This window comes from Poromitra crassiceps (assembly GCF_964638095.1).
Source record: "Poromitra crassiceps genome assembly, chromosome: 4".
NCBI classification, from domain to species: domain Eukaryota; kingdom Metazoa; phylum Chordata; class Actinopteri; order Beryciformes; family Melamphaidae; genus Poromitra; species Poromitra crassiceps.
The window spans coordinates 36,858,959-36,879,840 of NC_139626.1; the positions used below are offsets into that span (position 1 = coordinate 36,858,959).

General features: G+C 48.6%; 1 protein-coding gene across 1 annotated transcript in view; it reads left to right on the top strand.

Moving 5' to 3' along the window:
* tbck (TBC1 domain containing kinase) overlaps nucleotides 1–20,882 on the top strand; it is an 88,310-nt gene that overhangs the window by 31,048 nt on the left and 36,380 nt on the right. Inside the window, exon 23 of the mRNA XM_083634554.1 lies at nucleotides 4,260–4,435. Within this exon, the coding sequence (XP_083490680.1) occupies nucleotides 4,260–4,435 (176 nt within the window). The remainder of the gene's footprint in view (nucleotides 1–4,259; nucleotides 4,436–20,882) is intronic.

The following is a 20,882-nucleotide window of genomic DNA, read 5'->3' on the forward strand; positions in this document are numbered from 1 at the left end:
GGTCCTGATGAAGGAGGGACAGGAGGGCTGGTGCTTGGTCCTGATGAAGGAGGGACAGGAGGGCTGGTGCTTGGTCCTGATGAGGGAGGGACAGGAGGGCTGGTGCTTGGTCCTGATGAGGGAGGGACAGGAGGGCTGGTGCTTGGTCCTGATGAGGGAGGGACAGGAGGGCTGGTGCTTGGTCCTGATGAGGGAGGGACAGGAGGGCTGGTGCTTGGTCCTGATGAGGGAGGGACAGAAGGGCTGGTGCTTGGTCCTGATGAGGGAGGGACAGGAGGGCTGGTGCTTGGTCCTGATGAGGGAGGGACAGGAGGGCTGGTGCTTGGTCCTGATGAGGGAGGGACAGGAGGTCTGGTGCTTGGTCCTGATGAGGGAGGGACAGAAGGGCTGGTGCTTTGTCCTGATGAGGGAGGGACAGGAGGTCTGGTGCTTGGTCCTGATGAGGGAGGGACAGGAGGGCTGGTGCTTGGTCCTGATGAGGGAGGGACAGGAGGGCTGGTGCTTGGTCCTGATGAGGGAGGGACAGGAGGGCTGGTGCTTGGTCCTGATGAGGGAGGGACAGGAGGGCTGGTGCTTGGTCCTGATGAGGGAGGGACAGAAGGGCTGGTGCTTGGTCCTGATGAGGGAGGGACAGGAGGGCTGGTGCTTGGTCCTGATGAGGGAGGGACAGGAGGTCTGGTGCTTGGTCCTGATGAGGGAGGGACAGAAGGGCTGGTGCTTTGTCCTGATGAGGGAGGGACAGGAGGTCTGGTGCTTGGTCCTGATGAGGGAGGGACAGGAGGGCTGGTGCTTGGTCCTGATGAGGGAGGGACAGGAGGTCTGGTGCTTGGTCCTGATGAGGGAGGGACAGGAGGGCTGGTGCTTGGTCCTGATGAGGGAGGGACAGGAGGTTGGCATCAGCAGATCGGAGGTTGTGGTTAAGAGTGTGCTGGTGCAGATGCTCAGTCGGGTGTGGGGGGGGGGGGTTTGCGGTCGGGGGGTTGCAGGTTGTGGAGGGCTTTGTAAGTGATGAGGAGGAGTTTGAAGTGAATTCGGGTATGGGTGTGAGTGAGTGTCCAGAATTCTGGATGTCTCTCCTATACATGATTACTCAATCTAATTATGTCTGACCAACCCAAAAAATAAATAAAACATTGGCCGTAAACAGAATCATCTGCTTTGGAATGCCCAGCTGAGCCCTAGGCTTGTTAAAACTGCTATCAATCTCCTCTCCTCCTTCATTCCTGCCTCTTTCTAGCAGGAGTGATTGCATGCAGCATTCATGGCCCTAGGGAGGGAAAATGTGTTTCCATGGACCGTCTGCAAGGCTGTCGGTGAGGAATCTCAGACCACCAGTGTGTTTCTCCCTGGAATGAACCTTGTAACTGAGTCTGTGAGGGGGTCCTAACAGACCCCCCCCCCCCCGCACCCCCTGACCTTGACGCCGCTGTGGGGCTGGAGGGAGAAATATAATGTCATATAATTTCATTTGAGCCTGGGCTTGGTGCAGGTCACGCCAAGGAGCTCTCATTAGATAGACTTATTATGCACGAAGAGGAGGAGTGAAAGAGAGCGTCTGAGAGTGTGAAAGAGTTTCCAGGAGAGAATTCCTAATTTACCCAAATCCTCGGCTAATCCAGTGAGTCCCCTCGATCTCCCTAATCCGCTCTGTACTCGACGTGTGAAGCAGGAGGAGGGATGCTACCAGAGAGGCATGAGGGTAAAGCAGGAGGAGGGAGGCTGCCAGAGAGGCATGAGGGGAAAGCAGGAGGAGGGATGCTGCCAGAGAGGCATGAGGGTAAAGCAGGAGGAGGGAGGCTACCAGAGAGGCATGAGGGGAAAGCAGGAGGAGGGATGCTACCAGAGAGGCATGAGGGGAAAGCAGGAGGAGGGATGCTGCCAGAGAGGCATGAGGGGAAAGCAGGAGGAGGGATGCTGCCAGAGGCATGAGGGTAAAGCAGGAGGAGGGAGGCTGCCAGAGAGGCATGAGGGTAAAGCAGGAGGAGGGATGCTACCAGAGAGGCATGAGGGGAAAGCAGGAGGAGAGATGCTACCAGAGAGGCATGAGGGGAAAGCAGGAGGAGGGATGCTACCAGAGAGGCATGAGGGTAAAGCAGGAGGAGGGATGCTACCAGAGAGGCATGAGGGTAAAGCAGGAGGAGAGATGCTGCCAGAGAGGCATGAGGGTAAAGCAGGAGGAGGGATGCTACCAGAGAGGCATGAGGGTAAAGCAGGAGGAGAGATGCTGCCAGAGAGGCATGAGGGTAAAGCAGGAGGAGGGATGCTGCCAGAGAGGCATGAGGGGAAAGCAGGAGGAGGGATGCTGCCAGAGAGGCATGAGGGTAAAGCAGGAGGAGGGATGCTGCCAGAGAGGCATGAGGGTAAAGCAGGAGGAGGGAGGCTGCCAGAGAGGCATGAGGGTAAAGCAGGAGGAGGGAAGCTGCCAGAGAGGCATGAGGGGAAAGCAGGAGGAGGGATGCTGCCAGAGAGGCATGAGGGTAAAGCAGGAGGAGGGATGCTACCAGAGAGGCATGAGGAGAAAGCAGGAGGAGGGAGGCTACCAGAGAGGCATGAGGGTAAAGCAGGAGGAGGGATGCTACCAGAGAGGCATGAGGGGAAAGCAGGAGGAGGGATGCTACCAGAGAGGCATGAGGGTAAAGCAGGAGGAGGGAGGCTACCAGAGAGGCATGAGGGGAAAGCAGGAGGAGGGATGCTACCAGAGAGGCATGAGGGGAAAGCAGGAGGAGGGATGCTACCAGAGAGGCATGAGGGTAAAGCAGGAGGAGAGATGCTACCAGAGAGGCATGAGGGTAAAGCAGGAGGAGGGATGCTGCCAGAGAGGCATGAGGGTAAAGCAGGAGGAGGGAGGCTGCCAGAGAGGCATGAGGGTAAAGCAGGAGGAGGGATGCTACCAGAGAGGCATGAGGGTAAAGCAGGAGGAGGGATGCTACCAGAGAGGCATGAGGGGAAAGCAGGAGGAGGGATGCTACCAGAGAGGCATGAGGGTAAAGCAGGAGGAGGGATGCTACCAGAGAGGCATGAGGGTAAAGCAGGAGGAGGGATGCTGCCAGAGAGGCATGAGGGTAAAGCAGGAGGAGGGATGCTGCCAGAGAGGCATGAGGGTAAAGCAGGAGGAGAGATGCTACCAGAGAGGCATGAGGGTAAAGCAGGAGGAGGGATGCTACCAGAGAGGCATGAGGGGAAAGCAGAAGGAGGGATGCTACCAGAGAGGCATGAGGGGAATGCAGGAGGAGGGATGCTACAAGAGAGGCATGAGGGTAAAGCAGGAGGAGGGATGCTGCCAGAGAGACATGAGGGGAAAGCAGGAGGAGGGAGGCTGCCAGAGAGGCATGAGGGTAAAGCAGGAGGAGAGATGCTACCAGAGAGGCATGAGGGGAAAGAGGCAAGATTCTCAAAAGCTGGTTTGGGACAAGAGCTCAGATGATCGGGGGGGACTATGGCCGGTCTTTAGCTGAAAGAGCCACTGCCCCTCCTCACTCCAGCTCCTGGACCACTATTTAGGATTATTCATGAAGCAGAAAGCCAAGGTCAACATGCTGTAATTGGCAGGAATTGAGTGAGCCACTAAACCATCCCACCGCATTTGCATAATCTCCTATGCTTTCTGCCCGATTCAACGGAGGGAATCTCCAAGATGGGATTTCTCATGTTTACTCTCTTTCTCACTCATTCATGTCTTCATTCATTCATTCATTCATTCTTTCATCCATTCACACACACACACACACACACACACACACACACACACACACACACACACACACACACACACACAGCACTCCACTCTTATTAAAAAACATATTTTCTCTAAGGAAAATGTAGTCACTTCTGCAAAGTCAGACATTAATAGAAACCTCTCTGCTCTTGTATTTTATATTTTCATAGATTCACCTGATAGGACATCAGGTCGTATGGCTCTTGTTAGTTGAAAATAGAGGGGGAAATTACATTAAATCAATGTATTTATCTATCCTATATAACCCAATTATCTGATGTGAAAAGCTGCTGTCTTCAGGCAAGGCAGCTAATTTCCATATAGTATCATCGTGAAACCATCAGGAAATATCCGTAGTTTAAATCTCATCGGTGGGATGTGCACGTTTATTAGCCTACATGTGTAAATATTATGGAGAGAATCAAGTTCTCTTGTTCGTTTGTCAATTACTGGATCTAGGCTATTTTCCAGCTGTGGCAAAAACGAGTTGGATTGCTAATGTTTTGTTTTGACATTTTATTCTCTTCGCCTGCTTCTTACCCAGAGATTGACATTGAGCGGTGTGTCCGTGAGTCCATCAACCTCTTCTGTTGGACTCCAAAGAGCGCCACCTACAGGCAGCACGCCCAGCCACCCAAAGCCGCTGCTGGTGACAACGGCTTTGGGAAAACGGCAACATACTACTCCTCCGACTACCAGGACATGCCCAAGACAGACCTGGTGAGTGTTACTCATCTCACACGCACGCACACACACACACACACACACACACACACACACACACACACACACACACACAGTACAAAAATACCATAAATTGTACTGAAATTATTAGTAAGTGATTGTAGCTGTGCTCCTTTGTTTGTGAATTGGCTGTAATCGCAGTTATCACCTAGAATTTATTACTTTCCTGGAGTCAATGGGCTCCCACAGGCCATCGGCGCTATTACGGGCCTTAACCGCAAAAAAACGTGCCTTGCGCCTGTTTCGGCAAGATAGCAATAGGCTTTAGGCTGCCAAATGCGCTTTAGGCCGAATGGGCGTGGCGCAGTCCCAAAGTGGGCGTGTCGGCGCTAAATACCAGCCTAGTGATATCTTGGGATCTGGCGTACATTTAGCGCTTTGCGCTTTTGAAAAGCAGGCCTATTCTCTGCCTTCACTGCTTCTTCTCTGTCACCCTTCTCTCTCTCTCTCTCTGAGTTCCCAGCATGCATTGTGTTTCTTCATTTCGCTACTAAATAGCCACCAAATGAGCCAAAATAGATATAAAAGGTAGTTCTAAATTAATGTGTAATGGTAACACAGCCTGCCATTGTCAACATTTCAATATTGGACCAAATAAAAAATCGAAATGAAAACACCACCCTATGTGAAACATATATGTCCTCCTGGGCATATATATACCCCTTGTCGAGTTAACGTGATTTAGAGAAGTAACAGCGGAACGCGCTTCGGAACGCGCTTCGGAACGCCCTTCTAATGGCATCTGCTATACTGTGATGTCCCTCCAATAACTTGGCCCTATTTCACATTTAGTTTTACAATAAAAACACATTTATGCAATGACTTGACATAATGTAGGGTATATTTATGTGCATCATCCTTCCTGCAGCAGGCGAGAGAAAATGATATCTTTCTGGACAAACTTTCACCAATCTAATAGGCTATATTTTTCTAGCTGATGCATAGAACATTATTTTCACTTTGATCTTGCTATAGTGTAGCGTATTTACATGCTTGCAGTATTGAAACTGCAGTTAGATTGGTTTGAGAAGCATAATAATATGGAATAATAGCCTATAATGCAGACAGACAGGCTGGATGAAGGGAGGGGGGGGGGGGGCAGAGCGTTTGGCTTTCGTCTGGTTTTGCGGGATCACTGGAATTGGAGCTAAAAAGGCAAGCGTGCGATTCGTTTATTGCACTTATCCAATGAGCATGACGGTGCATAATTTTACGCCTAAAAGGCGTGGTTGTAATGCTTTGGGCTGCATCTAGCGCCAGCACGACGATATCAAGTGCGCCTTTCCACGCCCACTGCTTTGATCTGCGCCTGCCGCTCGGCCTAGAAACTGCGCCGATGCAACGATAGGGGCCAATATCTCCTGAGGTTGAGCAAGTAGATTGGATTCATTTATAGCTTGTTTTCAGCTGTTATTCTTACTTAATTTATTTATTTATTATTCTGCATAGTTCATTCAGTATTCATACACTGTTACCTGCATGGCCACCTGGGTATCCAGGACCTGGTTGCGAGTTCATGAGCTGCCTCGCTCACACTGAAGGCCTCAACATGATAAAACTCAAAGTATGTGCTGCTGCTGCTGCTCTGTAAATTCCTGACTTCTAGCCTCCAATAAAACGGTCTCATAAATCATTTTCTTAGCCATTACTGTTCCTGATATTCAGGACAGTTAGTAAAAGTATAGCCTGCGGGACATTATCTTATCTTATTAAAAAAGGCCCCACCCATAGACTACAAACTACGTTGATGAGTCTTTTCTTTCTGCAGGCGCCTGTTTTAAAATTTAGTTAGATCTCATTTATGAGAGATTTTTTCATGTATCTCACTGTTCTTTTCTTTTCTTTTCTTTTCTCTTATATATATCTTTCATATATATATATATATATATATATATATATATATATATATATATATATATATATATAAAATAAAAATAAATCAAACATTACAGCAGCATCATAAGCACAAGCTATGAATTTAAAAACATGTCCCCTAAAATAGTAGGTCATTTAAATAAGCTAAATATGCCACTAATTAATTTCAAAAACAGTTTAAGAGCACGAGGAAGAAACGATAGTTCATGTCTTTTGGTTCTGCTCGTGGGCACGACATATTCCCCTCGCCAACAAAGAGAGTAAGTGGATGATGAGGCTGGATGCAGGAAACCATGCAGGGGGGAGGAGCTATCCTTGAGTATGTTGGTGAGGGTACGCAGGGGGGAGGAGCTATCCTTGAGTATGTTGGTGAGGGTACGCAGGGGGGAGGAGCTATCCTTGAGTATGTTGGTGAGGGTACGCAGGGGGGAGGAGCTATCTTTGAGTATGTTGGTGAGGGTACGCAGGGGGGAGGAGCTATCCTTGAGTATCAGTGTTGGGCAAGTTACTTTAAAAATGTAATATACTACATATTACTAGTTACTTTCATTTGAAAGTAATAAGTTACTTTACAATATTACTTTCTGTGCAAAGTAACTCATTACTTATTACACTACTTTTGCATTACTTTTACCAAAACAACAGCAGCAGCAGAATGACATCGCTGCCCCAGAACCATCCCAAAAAAATTATTTCAACCGCCTTGAAGTCAGTGTAAACAATCCAAAATTCTAAATTGTATTATTTTCCTTTGTTATTGTCATCTGTAGTGGTTATTTGCATAAAAATATACAATTTGATTAGGAAATTATTGTATCTTTTTTTAAATATGTGCTTTGATTTAATCAAATGTAACTCAATTTGTAACTTGAGTTACTTGACAAAGTAACTGGTATAATATTACTGAAATCCTATAAGTAATAAGTTATATTACTGAGTTACTGCTAAAAGTAATATATTACATGTAATAAGTTACTTTTGTAATGAGTTACCCCCAACACTGTTGAGTATGTTGGTGAGGGTACGCAGGGGGGAGGAGCTATCCTTGAGTATGTTGGTGAGGGTACGCAGGGGGGAGGAGCTATCCTTGAGTATGTTGGTGAGGGTACGCAGGGGGGAGGAGCTATCCTTGAGTATGTTGGTGAGGGTACGCAGGGGGGAGGAGCTATCCTTGAGTATGTTGGTGAGGGTACGCAGGGGGGAGGAGCTATCCTTGAGTATGTTGGTGAGGGTACGCAGGGGGGAGGAGCTATCCTTGAGTATGTTGGTGAGGGTAGGCAGGGGGGAGGAGCTATCCTTGAGTATGTTGGTGAGGGTACGCAGGGGGGAGGAGCTATCTTTGAGTATGTTGGTGAGGGTACGCAGGGGGGAGGAGCTATCCTTGAGTATGTTGGTGAGGGTACGCAGGGGGGAGGAGCTATCCTTGAGTATGTTGGTGAGGGTACGCAGGGGGGAGGAGCTATCCTTGAGTATGTTGGTGAGGGTACGCAGGGTGGCCTCATCACGCCTTTCACTCAAAGGTGGAAGAGAAGAAGGCGGAATGCCAATGATCCTGCAGCATCCTTTCTGTACCTTCTTCAGCTCCTCAGAGAGGCCTTTTGTCAGCCCACCCCAGACTGGGCTGGCATACTCGAGGATAGGGCCTTTTCACGGTGGCCATTTTGTGTCGAAAAGGGTAAAAAGAGTAAACACAGGTGCAAGCAAAACAGCAGCAAGGAAGATACTTTATTGATCCCGAAGGAAATTCAGGTACCAGCAGCTTACATACATTACATAAAAACACACAGTAGACAAATTAAAATACACCTATTAAAACATGTATTAAAAAATGCATAAATAGAAATACCAGACGTATGTGGATTGTTGTGCAAAAGCCAAAACATAAAGTGACTGAGTGCATAGTAAAACAGCCAATCATGGAAGTTGTAAACCCTCATTACTGTTTTACTTGCACCTGTGTTTACCCTGCCTTCTCGACACAAAATGGCCGCCGCGTAAAGGGGCTTTTGGGCTGATATTTGTTTTAAAACATCACATGGAAGACCAGCTCTTTTGGCAACACTGATGTAATGGATGTTCGTGTCTTTGAGAGCTTACAGTATATTGAATGTGACCATCCCGTGACAACTCCAAGCAGTTTATAGGTGGACTGCTGATGTTTGGTCCAGAGATTGTTGGACTTGGAAGCTGTGGTGGACAGGGGATGTTGCCCTCTCTCCTGGCATTGATTACCATATCCATGGTCTTTGCGCCATGCTTTATATCAGTGAGAACTCCTGACTGAATCCAAGGCCTTCTGAGACAGGCCAGGTGGAGACCCCCCATCAGACGCTCCATCATTGTATGGTCATCTGCATATTTCGCAGGGATAACAGAAGGAGGCAGATCCAGGCTGTTGATGCAGATGACACAGAGCACTGAACAGCCTGTTGCTGGATCATAACTTATCGTTGGCCAGAGGGAATACATTGTTAGACTATAATCTACAGTAAGCCTAGTGGTGACACAGGAGGCCTCTGCCATTACATTGATATCATGTCTCTGCTTATATATTATATAATAATAATAATAAACTTTATTTGTATAGCACCTTTCATACATAAAATGCAGCTCAAAGCGCTTTACACATGAAGAATAAACAAAGGTAATAAAAAGATCAAGTAAATACTAGGGGTGTCACGATACACTCAGTTCACGATACGATACGTATCACGATACTGGGTTCACGATAACGATACGATACGATACGATTTTAACAATATTTTTTTAAACTTGAATAATGACAATATATGACTGGAAAAGTAGTATTTTATTTGAAATGCACAAATACAAAACATGCTGTTGTGGGAAATTGTTATTACAATAACAACTAGAAAAAACATGAGATTGGAGATAAGGCTTATCTTGAAATAGAATGAGTTACACCGTCACTTAGATTTACTTTGAACTAAATGGTTTCTCAGCAGTATAAATTCTCATTATGCATCTTCAGTTTTTCTTCAAACTCAAACAACAAGACTTTTCTTAATCTATTTTTTATGCATCTTCAGTTTTTCCTGTCAAGTAAACGGTTTTGCCAGAAACTCAATTGAATGGTTTCTCTCCTGTATAACTTCTCATGTGTCTCTTCAGAGACTTGTTCAACTGAACTACTTTCCACACATTGAACTTCAACAAACAAAGACGTTTCTTAGTCTATTTTTGGAAAAAGAAAAAAAAAAAATTCTCTCGATATGAGATTTCATCTCAACGATACATATTTCGTGGGACGATATATTGTGACACCCCTAGTAAATACAGAACAGAACAATTACACAGAGCAGTAAAACAGTGAAATTAAAAGACATCCATAAACACAAATAAAACAGGAGATAAAAGATCAGATTAGCTACCGGTAATTAAAAATAATAAAAATAACCAGATCAAATTTAGCTAATAAATAAATATAGCCTGAGTCTCTTTCTGATTTGCATGTGATTCAGTGCACATTGGCCAGCACAAATGTGTCTTTGCCTCCAGCAGCCTATGAAGCCATATTGATTATTTTTATGTTTGAATGAGTTCCACAGGAATCAAATGTTAAATACAGTGCTTGATTCGTGTCCACCTCTTCAATCCCCACAGGGGGGGTGGGGGGGGGGGGGGGGTAAAATGGATTTGCTTTAAAATGTGCCTTCTTTACTAATTCATCCAGTCATCCCATCCCAAAATACCTCACCATAATGCTACTGTAGGTATGTTGAGGGCTATTCATAATGCTACTGTAGGTATGTTGAGGGCTATTCATAATGCTACTGTAGGTATGTTGAGGGCTATTCATAATGCTACTGTAGGTATGTTGAGGGCTATTCATAATGCTACTGTAGGTATGTTGAGGGCTATTCATAATGCTACTGTAGGTACTGTATGTTGAGGGCTATTCGTCGATGTGATGCCGTCTTTCAGACAAGCCTTTTGTCTTTGTTTGGTTTTCGTGCCACAGCCCTGATTGCCTTTCACACCTGATACCTCACAAGCACTCTTGTGGGGCCCATTTGCTGTGTGGCCCAAGTGATGGCAGTAATCTTTCTCATTCAGCGGCCTGAGCTCAGGCTCATTTGTATGCTCTGGTGTGGCGTTGATCCATGGCCACATCTGCCCCCCACCCTTCCTCCCAAAACACACGGACAGGAGCGAGCGCAGTGGTGAAATGTCAGTCCACACGCACACACGCACACGCACACACGCGCACACACACACGCACACACACGCATACACACCAAATGTTGTGCTACAGAGCTAGGTGCAGCCATTGGGAGCAATTTGGGGTTCAGTATCTTGCCCAAGGACACTTTGACATGCGGACTGGAGGGGCCGGGGATCGCACCACTGACCTCTTTTATACAAAGCTTTTAGTGGAACAATAGTAGGAGTGTTTACCTTGAAATTGTTTCGATCATGGAGGCATTGCAATATTTTAATTCAAACAGAAATCAAACACTTTACAGTAACCATAATTAATCTATTTAGTACAATTTGACTTATTTAATTTCCTTACTTTGATGCAGTGTACAATATCCACTCATTAATTATTATGATTTATAAAACGGCTCTCTCAAATCAAGCAATCTGATTGGTATATATATATTAAGATACTTAATCATTTATATTTTGTATCATAACTTTTAAACTGTTAAATTGGATCAGTGATCTTTGATTGCTTCAGGGTATGACTTGGTTGGTTTTAGTGAACAATTGCTTTGTCATTTGTTACCTAAGTTAAATACTTTTAAAGTTTATGATAGATGATTTATGGTTACTTTGAGGCAAATGGGGAGGAGGTGTTTTATGAGGAATGTTCTTTATTGCTCTGCTCAGTCTATTCACATGAAGTTGTAGCTTTTTACAGTTGTGTGTACCGTATACGTAGGCTATATTTGTTTATGTATTTGTCAAAACCGACTGAATATATTGAATTTCTTTGTCTCTCTCTCTTTCTCTCTCACTCTATGTGTTTGTGCATATAAGCCTATGTTTATGCGTGTGTAACTAAGTTTCGATAGAGAGAGCATATAGCCTGCTGTTGGAAAACAGTCAGTATGCTTGATGGCTAGAACTGAATAGGAGTTTCTTTCATAAGCCCCGGCCCCCACCTGAGCCCTGTACCACGAAGCTCGATTAGTGGTTTAGCGAGGTAACTTCAGGTTTAACCCTGGTTTGGCCGTGCTACAAAGCTAGTTAACCTCTTACCGACATATATTTCCATAGCAACTTATGCTTCACACTTAACCTGGTCCGCAGCAGGTTAAGTTGCAAGGATAAGATTAGACCTTAAATACACCACCCACGAACCAATGAATCACGAATCAGCAGTTCGGAAAAATGGCCAACCCCTTTCTGGACGAGTTTCCCATCAAGGAAGGAGCACGAATTGTAATGTTGAATTAATCAAGGACTAAAGCCTTGCACTTGTTGCAGGCTACATTTTAATTAAGCCCTACTTACCACTTTGGAATATGTTTTTATATATTCATTTTTGTGCTCTCAAGTAGCCTAGATACGTTGTTTGACCCCGCTGATCGATTGCAGCTGAATAGTGAGTGGAGAAATATCACTAAACTGGCATAAAAAGGTTACATAAACGTCTCCAAAGCGCACGGTGCCGTGTGCGCAACGGAGCTGAGACTGACGTTGGGTTGGAATTGAAATGGTCATATGCTAGAATAGCCTACTACATCTAAGCAATTTAATATGGGATCACCTGCACACAGGCGATCCCATATTAAGATGATTCATATCTAGGCTACTCCTGCATTTTGCAGCTGCAACTGTGTTGCTTTTGGCCTGTATGATGTGATTGAACTTCATATTTCCAGCATCATTATATGAAATATGGAGATATGCGACTCTGCTGACAATAGCCTATATATGTGACCACAAAATAGGCTATTTTTTATAAATGAAATCTATGCCCGCACGTACCGTGTCGATTCAGTTCAGAAGCATTTTTTTATTTTATTATCATTCTTTTTTTTATTGATTAGCCTATAGGAATTATTCAATCAGTGTGACTAAACACATCATGAGATCATTATTATTCATTGAGCCTAAATGGTCTATACATACGGATTTTGGACTGAGATAGATTACACATTGCTTCCACAAAAGACATGCCGGTTTTGAGTTTATTGAGAGGGTGAATTGAGCTGCTGTAGATAGCCTACGTGGAGGTAGAAACCGCTCTTCAAAGAAATTACTGGTGTGGATAAAAGTGGTCACTTTACAGTCATTCGGGAACAGACTAATAATATCCAACGCGGATTTTTATTTGCGGTTTCATTCAATGAGGAAATAGGCGTGTCTGGCACTGTCGGAGTTGGAGCAGTCCATATTGCATTGTGATTGGCAGTTGTTAAAGACCACGCCTCTTTTGCGGGCACGAGCTCCAGTGCACGGGCATTTTCATGTGCACGAGCTGTCGGCTTGATTAGAAAAACCTGGTTCGAGTTAACGAGTGGCAACCGAGGTTCGTAGTACAAGTTAACTACAATCGAGCTTATCTGGTTTAGACAAACCAGATCAAGGGACAAATCCTGGATCTTCTTATAGAACATTCGTGGTATAGGGCCCTGATGTGGACTATCATGTATGTCGAATATCGTGGGATTTAACATGTAAAGATCCTTCCTCATTGTCAGGTGGAAAAAAGCAGCTGGCAACTGCACATGTATCGCAGGAAGCATGTGCTAGCCCCAGAGGGGGTGGAGCAAGAGTAGAGTAAAGTATAAAAGTTTATTTATGTGTCACTCCTCAATACAACAACAGCATAAAAACAATTCGGTACATACAACAAGTATTGCGGACCACTCACTATGAGTTATGAGACACAGACTTTAAAAATACAAAAAAGAAAAACACACAGTAGTGTACAATAAATCACATCAGATAAAAATAAAAAGAAAGAAAAAGTAACAGCATAAAGTGATCAGCTACCGGTAATTAGACGCAAGCACACGCACGCACACGCACACACACACACACACACACACACACACACACACACACACACACACACACACACACACACACACACACACACACACACACACACACACACACACACACGCACACACACACACGCACACACACACAGTCATCATCATACACAGGATAACAAAAAGGAAGAAAAAAAAAAATAAAAATAAAAGAGAAAGCACATGTTTTAAACACAGAAAATACTGTCTCCTGTTCAGGATGAGATGGCAGGCTTTGGCACATTCGTTGATACAGTGTTTACCAGCAAAATTTACACACAACTTGTTTATATCATCTAGATCGTTAAAATGTTCAACGTAGTTTGAGAGCTGTAGAAACAGTTCTGAACGAATGTCCACATAAAGTTCACAATGAATAAGTGCATGGACTTCTGATTCAATACAACCATTGTTACAAAGAGTACAGAAACGACTATCAGCTGGGGTATTTGTGTATCTAGTGAGGTCTCCAGACCATAGTTCAAGCAGAAGGCCACTCACGTGTAATCCGTTCTCAACGTGGTCAAAAAATCCTAGTATGACGTCTGCTATGACGTCAAACATGACGTCAGTTAATCCTCATATATATAGCAAGGGTCTACGTCACCTCTCTCTCTCTGGCCGATCATCGCAGCAGCAGCCCACGGCAGTCCATCTCCCTTGAAGCCGGCCCGAAGCGTTGTTTTGCTCCACATCTGCAGACCGAATCAGCATCCTCAAGCCTTCTCCACCCGCGGATATTCACCGCAGATTTCAACGCTCTCCACTCCATCCCGGTATGTCGAGTCCCGAGCCAGGGCTGTCCACGGACAGCGACGACAGCTTAGACATCGCTTCCCTGTTCCAGACCGGCCACGGAGCGTACCTGCTTCCCGAGTCTTCTGATGAGGACGCCGGCGAAGTGGCTGGATCTCAGGCTGCACAAGCTGCTAGCATAGCCCCAACGAGTAGGCCCAGCACGCGTTCCCGTGGCACGGGGCGCGCCACTGCGACGGCCCGTGGACGCCCAAGTACGCGTGCGAGCGTGCCGGAAGGAGAGGCCGCTCGGCGCGGACGCGCGAGAGGCCGCGGGCGAACACCAGCAGCCGCCCCGGGAGCCGGGAGCCGCCGGGGAAACGCAGGCCGCGGGGCCGCCGCGAGACGCCTCGTCCCTCCCGGTCGCACTGACCCCCAGGCCGCCGCCCCGGAAGCGGAAGCGGCCCCATCCGTAGCTCCGCCGAGCCGACAGGGGTCGTCAAGAGCCATCCTGCTGTCTCTGCTAGAGGCAAGCAGAGCAGTAGAAGCCCGTCTGAGCGCCCTGGAAACCCCGGCGCAGCAGCCGATCCTACCCCCGCCCATGCAGCAAGCTGATATGCTCCCCGCCACCACCCAACCCGCCCAGATGAACACTCTGGCGTCCGCTTTGCCTGCCAGCCCATTCGGTATGTCTTTTGTTTCTCCCCGTGCTGATATTTCGCCCAGGCTAAGGTCCGAGATTTTAAAGGGCAGAGACATCAATTTAGTTAGCATACTCCTGCCATCTCCCGAGTGTAAAAGGAAGGCTACGGGTGACCCAGATGGCCCCGTTTATTTAAAGTCGTCCGACCCCCGCCTGCCCAAAGACCTGTCCTTATGTGACTTCCTGAACACGTTCGGCGTCTACCGTGACGTGATCTGTGAAGTGTATCCAGAGCGCCGCCATGAGCTAGACAAATACATAGCGCTAATAGTGGATCTCTACTCCAGCCACGGTAAACTATTTTACCAATATCATAAAGCGTTCTCTGCTAAAGCCGCCCTGATGATCACTCGGGCAAATAGGCGGCTCGACTGGTCCGTCATGGACATGCAGATTTTCATGAAGCTGGTTAGCGGGCGGCCGGCGAACACCTGCTACTCATGCGGCGAACCGGGGCACTCCGCACAATTCTGCCCAAAGGCGGCCTTTCAATCCGGCGCCGCCCCCTCCCAGGCGCCCGGCACCAGCGGGTCCTCCCAGGCAGGCAACCAGGTGCGTAACTCCAGCGTCAACACGTACTGCAAATATTTCAACGAGAACGTGTGCACGGTCCCTAACTGCTCCTTCCTGCACTCATGTAGCTCCTGCGGGGACGCCCACCCCCGCTCCACCTGCCCGCGAAGGTACCGCCCCCCAAAGCTGACCCTCAAGAGGGAGAGACCGGGCTTTCGGCAATACTAAAACGCCACCCCTCCACCCCCATCGACGTCCCAGCCCTAACACAGGAGCTGTCCCTTCACCCTAACCGGCCTTTCGTCGACTACCTGCTGTCAGGCCTCTCCCAGGGGTTCAGGATAGGCGTAGTCAACCCCCCCCTGGCCCCCCACATATCAAAAAATTTGCAATCCGCCCTCAAGGAACCCGAAGTAGTCTCCCAACTTCTCGCCAAAGAACTATCCAAGGGATTCCTAATCGGCCCCTTCAAGGCCCCCCCCTTCCCGGTGTTCCGGACAAGCCCAATAGGCATCGCCACGCGCAAATATTCCGGCAAGAAAAGAATGATAATCGACCTCTCGGCACCCCGGCACGGCCCCACCTCCAGCATAAATAGCCTAATTCCCCCCGAACCCTTCTCCCTCCACTACGCCACAGTAGACCACGCCATCCTCCTTATTAAGTTTGCGGGGAGAGGCGCCCAGCTCTCTAAGGCCGACATCTCGGACGCCTTCAAAGTCATGCCCATCCATCCCTCCCAATGGCCGCTGTTCGGAATCAAATGGGAGTCGAGGTTCTACTTCGCCGTCAGGCTCACGTTCGGCTGCAGGAGCAGCCCCGCCATCTTCAACTCCCTATCAGAAGCGTTATGCTGGATCCTGCTGAACAACGAGCGTCTCCCCGCCGTGCTCCACATGCTGGACGATTTTCTGCTGGTGGACCCCCCGTCGGTCCCCTCGGCCTCCCTAATTAAACTGAAGGGGGTGTTCCGAAGGCTAGGCGTGCCTCTAGCAGAGGAGAAAACCGCGGGCCCTGCGTCATCACTCGAATTCCTGGGCATCAACCTCGACTCCGAGCTCATGCAAGCCTCTCTCCCCCTCGAGAAGCTCACCCGGATCCGTGAAATCGCCCAGGCTCATACGTCCGCCACCCACGTCACCAAACGGGAGCTCCTGTCCCTCCTCGGCCACTTACATTTCGCCATGCGCATAATTCCCCAGGGCCGCTCATTCATTTCTAGGCTGCTCAACCTGGCGTCCTCAGTCCCCGGGCTCCTCGACCCGGTCACCCTCGACGGGGGCTGCCGGTCCGACCTCCGGTTCTGGTCTCACCTGTTATCGGACTGGAACGGGGTTTCCTTCTTCTACGAGGACGTCGTCTCGTCGGCCGACGACCTGAAATTTTTTACAGACGCGGCCCCGTCCGTGGGCTTCGGGGGGCTTTTCGGAGCCCGGTGGTTCACCGGCCCATGGCCGCGGCAGTTCGCCGGGCTGGACCAGTCCTCCGCGCTGTACGAAATCTACCCAATAGTGGTCGCATGTCACCTGTGGGGAAGTCTCTGGGCAAGGAAACGGATAGCCGTAAAATGCGACAACGCAGCGGTGGTTGACATAGTCAATAAGGGGCGTTCAGCATCCCCGGACATCATGCCTTTCGTACGGCGCCTGACCTGGCTCTCAGTCGCCCATAACTTCATTATAGTAGCCCAGCACCTCCCCGGTCACTCTAATATCCTTGCTGACCATCTCTCCCGTTTCAATTTTCAGGCGTTCCGCAGACTCTGCCCCGAGGCCGACCCATCTCCAACACCGATTCCCCCATTCTCCACCCTCACCCTCTCGTAAGCCAGCCCTTCCCCGTCCTACCCCCTCACCACCACAATCCCCTTCTCACCAATCTACTCCACACTGCCCAACTCCTCATCAGGAATGGCCTGGCCAGTTCCACGGTCAAAGCCTACGATTCGGCCTGGCGGTCATTCGCTTCGTTCTGCGTCTCAGTGGACCTCCCCACCTACCCGGTCCTGCTCCCCACGGTATGTGCCTTCATTACCTTCTGCGCAACCACCCGACGCCTGCGCCCCCGCTACATCCGCAGCCTAGTGGCGGGGATCCAGTTCCACGCAAGGCAATACGACCCCGCGTTCCCCAGCCTGTTCTCCTCCGCCATCATCAAGTCCCTGCTAAAAGGGATTACCAAGGCCTTCCCCTCCGCCCCAGACGCCAGGCGTCCCATCACCCTCCCCGTGCTGCGGCAGCTGCTGACCCGCTCGAGAGAGGCCAGCCCCTCACCACTGATAAATGCCCTCCTAGAATGCGTATTTTCCCTAGCCTTTTACGGATTCCTCAGGGTCAGCGAGTTCACTTCCCCCACAACGTTCGACCCCGCACGGGACGTGACCCTGGCCGACCTAAAGTTTTACTCCGACCACTACAGCATCGCCCTCAAACACGCCAAAGCAGGCGGGGCATGCTCCATCGTCATCGCCCGGAACAATTCCCCCTTCTGCCCCTTCTTGTCCATGGCTCACTACGTCAGGCTCAGGCCTCGGACCGGCCCCTCGGCCCCCCTGTTCCTCATCGCACCTTGTCACCACATGACAAGATCCTGGTTCACCCTGCACCTCAAGCAGACGCTCCAGCAATGCAACCTCCCGACAAAGAACTACTCCAGCCACTCCTTCAGGATCGGAGCGGCCACCTCGGCCGCCGAGCAAGGAGTGTCCTCCGCCTCCCTCCAGCAAATGGGCCGCTGGTCGTCATCGGCATTCTCCAGCTACATCCGCCCGGAGCAGGCGGCCATACTGGCGGCCCAAAGAACCCTCCTCCCTTAAATCGGTGAGCATGGCAACAAACAATGTCCCGGACTTCCGTGCCGATGAAGTAAATGTCTCGTTGGTGGTGGCTCCCCGGAAGCACGGCGCCAGCAAGGCGCAGTAAACTCCCCGGCTCATTTTTTTGGGGGGGAAAAGAGAAGAGAAAGAGAGAGCAAAAAAGTCAGGGTAGTCGCGCCAAGGCAGCCAAGTAGGCCAAGCCGGGAAGCGCCAAGCTAAACTCTAATGTACCAAGATCGAAGGCCCGACCGAGTTAGTAGCGCCGGCCGCAAATAGCCGTTAGCCGCTAAAAGGTCGAAGGCCGGAAAAGTACAATCGCGAAGCGCCAAGGCGGCCAGGTAGGCTAAGCTGGGAAGCGCTATCGCGAGGTGCCCGACCGAGTTGGGAGCGCCAGCCGCAAATAGCTGTAAGTCGCTAAAAAGGTCGAAGGCAGGAAAAGTACAATCGTGAAGCGCCAAGGCGGCCAGGTAGGCTAAGCTGGGAAGCGCTATCACGTGCCCGACCGAGTTGGGAGCGCCAGCCGCAAATAGCTGTAAGTCGCTAAAAAGGTCGAAGGCAGGAAAAGCAAGATCGAAGGCCCGACCGAGCTGGGAGCGCCAGCCGCAAATAGCTGTGAGCCGCTAAAAAGGTCGAAGGCCGGAATAGTGCAATCAACTACTGGCGCCTGCAGATCTCAATTAACCTCCGGTAATCAGATCTTCCTTTTGGGGGATCTCCTAGCCCATGCAGGCGCCCTCCTCTGCCTCAAGAGCAGCGCCACTGGCCAATGGAGTCAAGCGCCAAAGCATTTGCCATGCACGCCGATTGCTAAATAAAGTTTGTCTAATCCTACCAACTGGCCTCTCCTGATTGAAGTGAGGTCTCCAGACCATAGTTCAAGCAGAAGGCCACTCACGTGTAATCCGTTCTCAACGTGGTCAAAAAATCCTAGTATGACGTCTGCTATGACGTCAAACATGACGTCAGTTAATCCTCATATATATAGCAAGGGTCTACGTCACCTCTCTCTCTCTGGCCGATCATCGCAGCAGCAGCCCACGGCAGTCCATCTCCCTTGAAGCCGGCCCGAAGCGTTGTTTTGCCCCACCCACCTCCCCAGTCCACCACCAACGAGTCTTGACTCCTGATCCCCCACGGGGGGGGGATCTCCTAGCCCATGCAGGCGCCCTCCTCTGCCTCAAGAGCAGCGCCACTGGCCAATGGACCCTAGCCCATGCAGGCGCCCTCCTCTGCCTCAAGAGCAGCGCCACTGGCCAATGGAGTCAAGCGCCAAAGCATTTGCCATGCACGCCGATTGCTAAATAAAGTTTGTCTAATCCTACCAACTGGCCTCTCCTGATTGAACCAGTTTCTATGGCTAAAGGAGCTACTCCACATCTAAATTTGGCTAAAGCGCTTCTGTACTGTCTAGATAGGATATGTTGTACATATGGCTCGGTTTCAATAACATTCTTGAATTGACAATAGGTGCGCAACTTGTTGCCCTCTGGCCTATTAATCTGCAACGACCGGGACCGCAGGGGGAATTGGCCAAGTACAATTGGGGAGAAAATGGGAGAAAAATCTGAGAAAAAAAAGAGAGAAAGAATTAGAAGAAATCTTTTGTGTGTGTGTGTGTGTGTGTGTGTGTGTGTGTGTGTGTGTGTGTGTGGACTGCGAGCGACTGCATGGTTTCCATGTGCTCTGTCCAGCTGCTGTCCACTCAACAGCTGGACAGCAGCTGTCCAGTCAGCTGGACCTGGACTGAGCTGAGCGACATTCTGTCCCTCTCTTTCATCTCCATCAATGTAGGACCAACAACAATAAACAAGCCCAAATATAGCAACGCACGCTGTTTACACACGTGCACTCTGTGATTATATTGCCACAAATTCAGTTCAGTCTTTGACATGGATTTAGTTCTTCTCCAGTTACTTGATCCAGTTTAGATGGCTTTCCTCTCTCTCAGATTCCCTATTTGCATGGAAATAAGTGTTGATGATGCCATTCATATGCAAATCCACAAACGCTGCGATTTGGTGACTGCTAACGATTGTTTGTGCAGCCGCTGCTGTGTGGCTGCCTGCACATGGTGAAGGTCGTCAGCTCTGCAGCACTGGCTGTGAACAGCTGATTGGGTCCTAACTACTAAACGTACAAGTTGACAGAACTGAATAGACATGTGCCGGCAATATCTGTGCAGTTTTTTACTGGGAACTGATTATTTTGCCACTAACACTTCTGATTAATTTTGTATTTGGATAACATCAGCTTTGTTAACTAGCTAAACATAGTATCTGATCAGCTGTCTAACTGTATTTACAGTTAGGGGGTGGGTGCAGTGGGGATATGCATGTACAGTACTAGGTAGGTCAAATTAAATATGTTAATAAAGTAACTTTTGTATTATTATTGTGCAATCATTGTATTGCCTTTATTGTTCCATCCCTGTAATATAATAATAATAATAATAATACATAGGACTTATATAGCGCTTTTCTAGGTACCGGTACTCAAAGATGCTTAGCCTTTTGACATTTTCAGTGGTCATCAGGTGAAATCTTTTGAAAAGGCGCCCCAGTAACTTTCATGAGCCCACATAATGATTATTTATATTTTACAAATTACTTGTTATTAGTAATCATTTCTGAATACTTAGTTCCAGTTTTAAATCAGGTCAAGTCAAGTCAATGTTTATTTACAGTATATAACACATTTCAGGGTTTCTTCTATATGCATTTAGTAGCGGCGGCCCACCGCTGCTAAATCCTGGCCACCACTGCTTCAAAA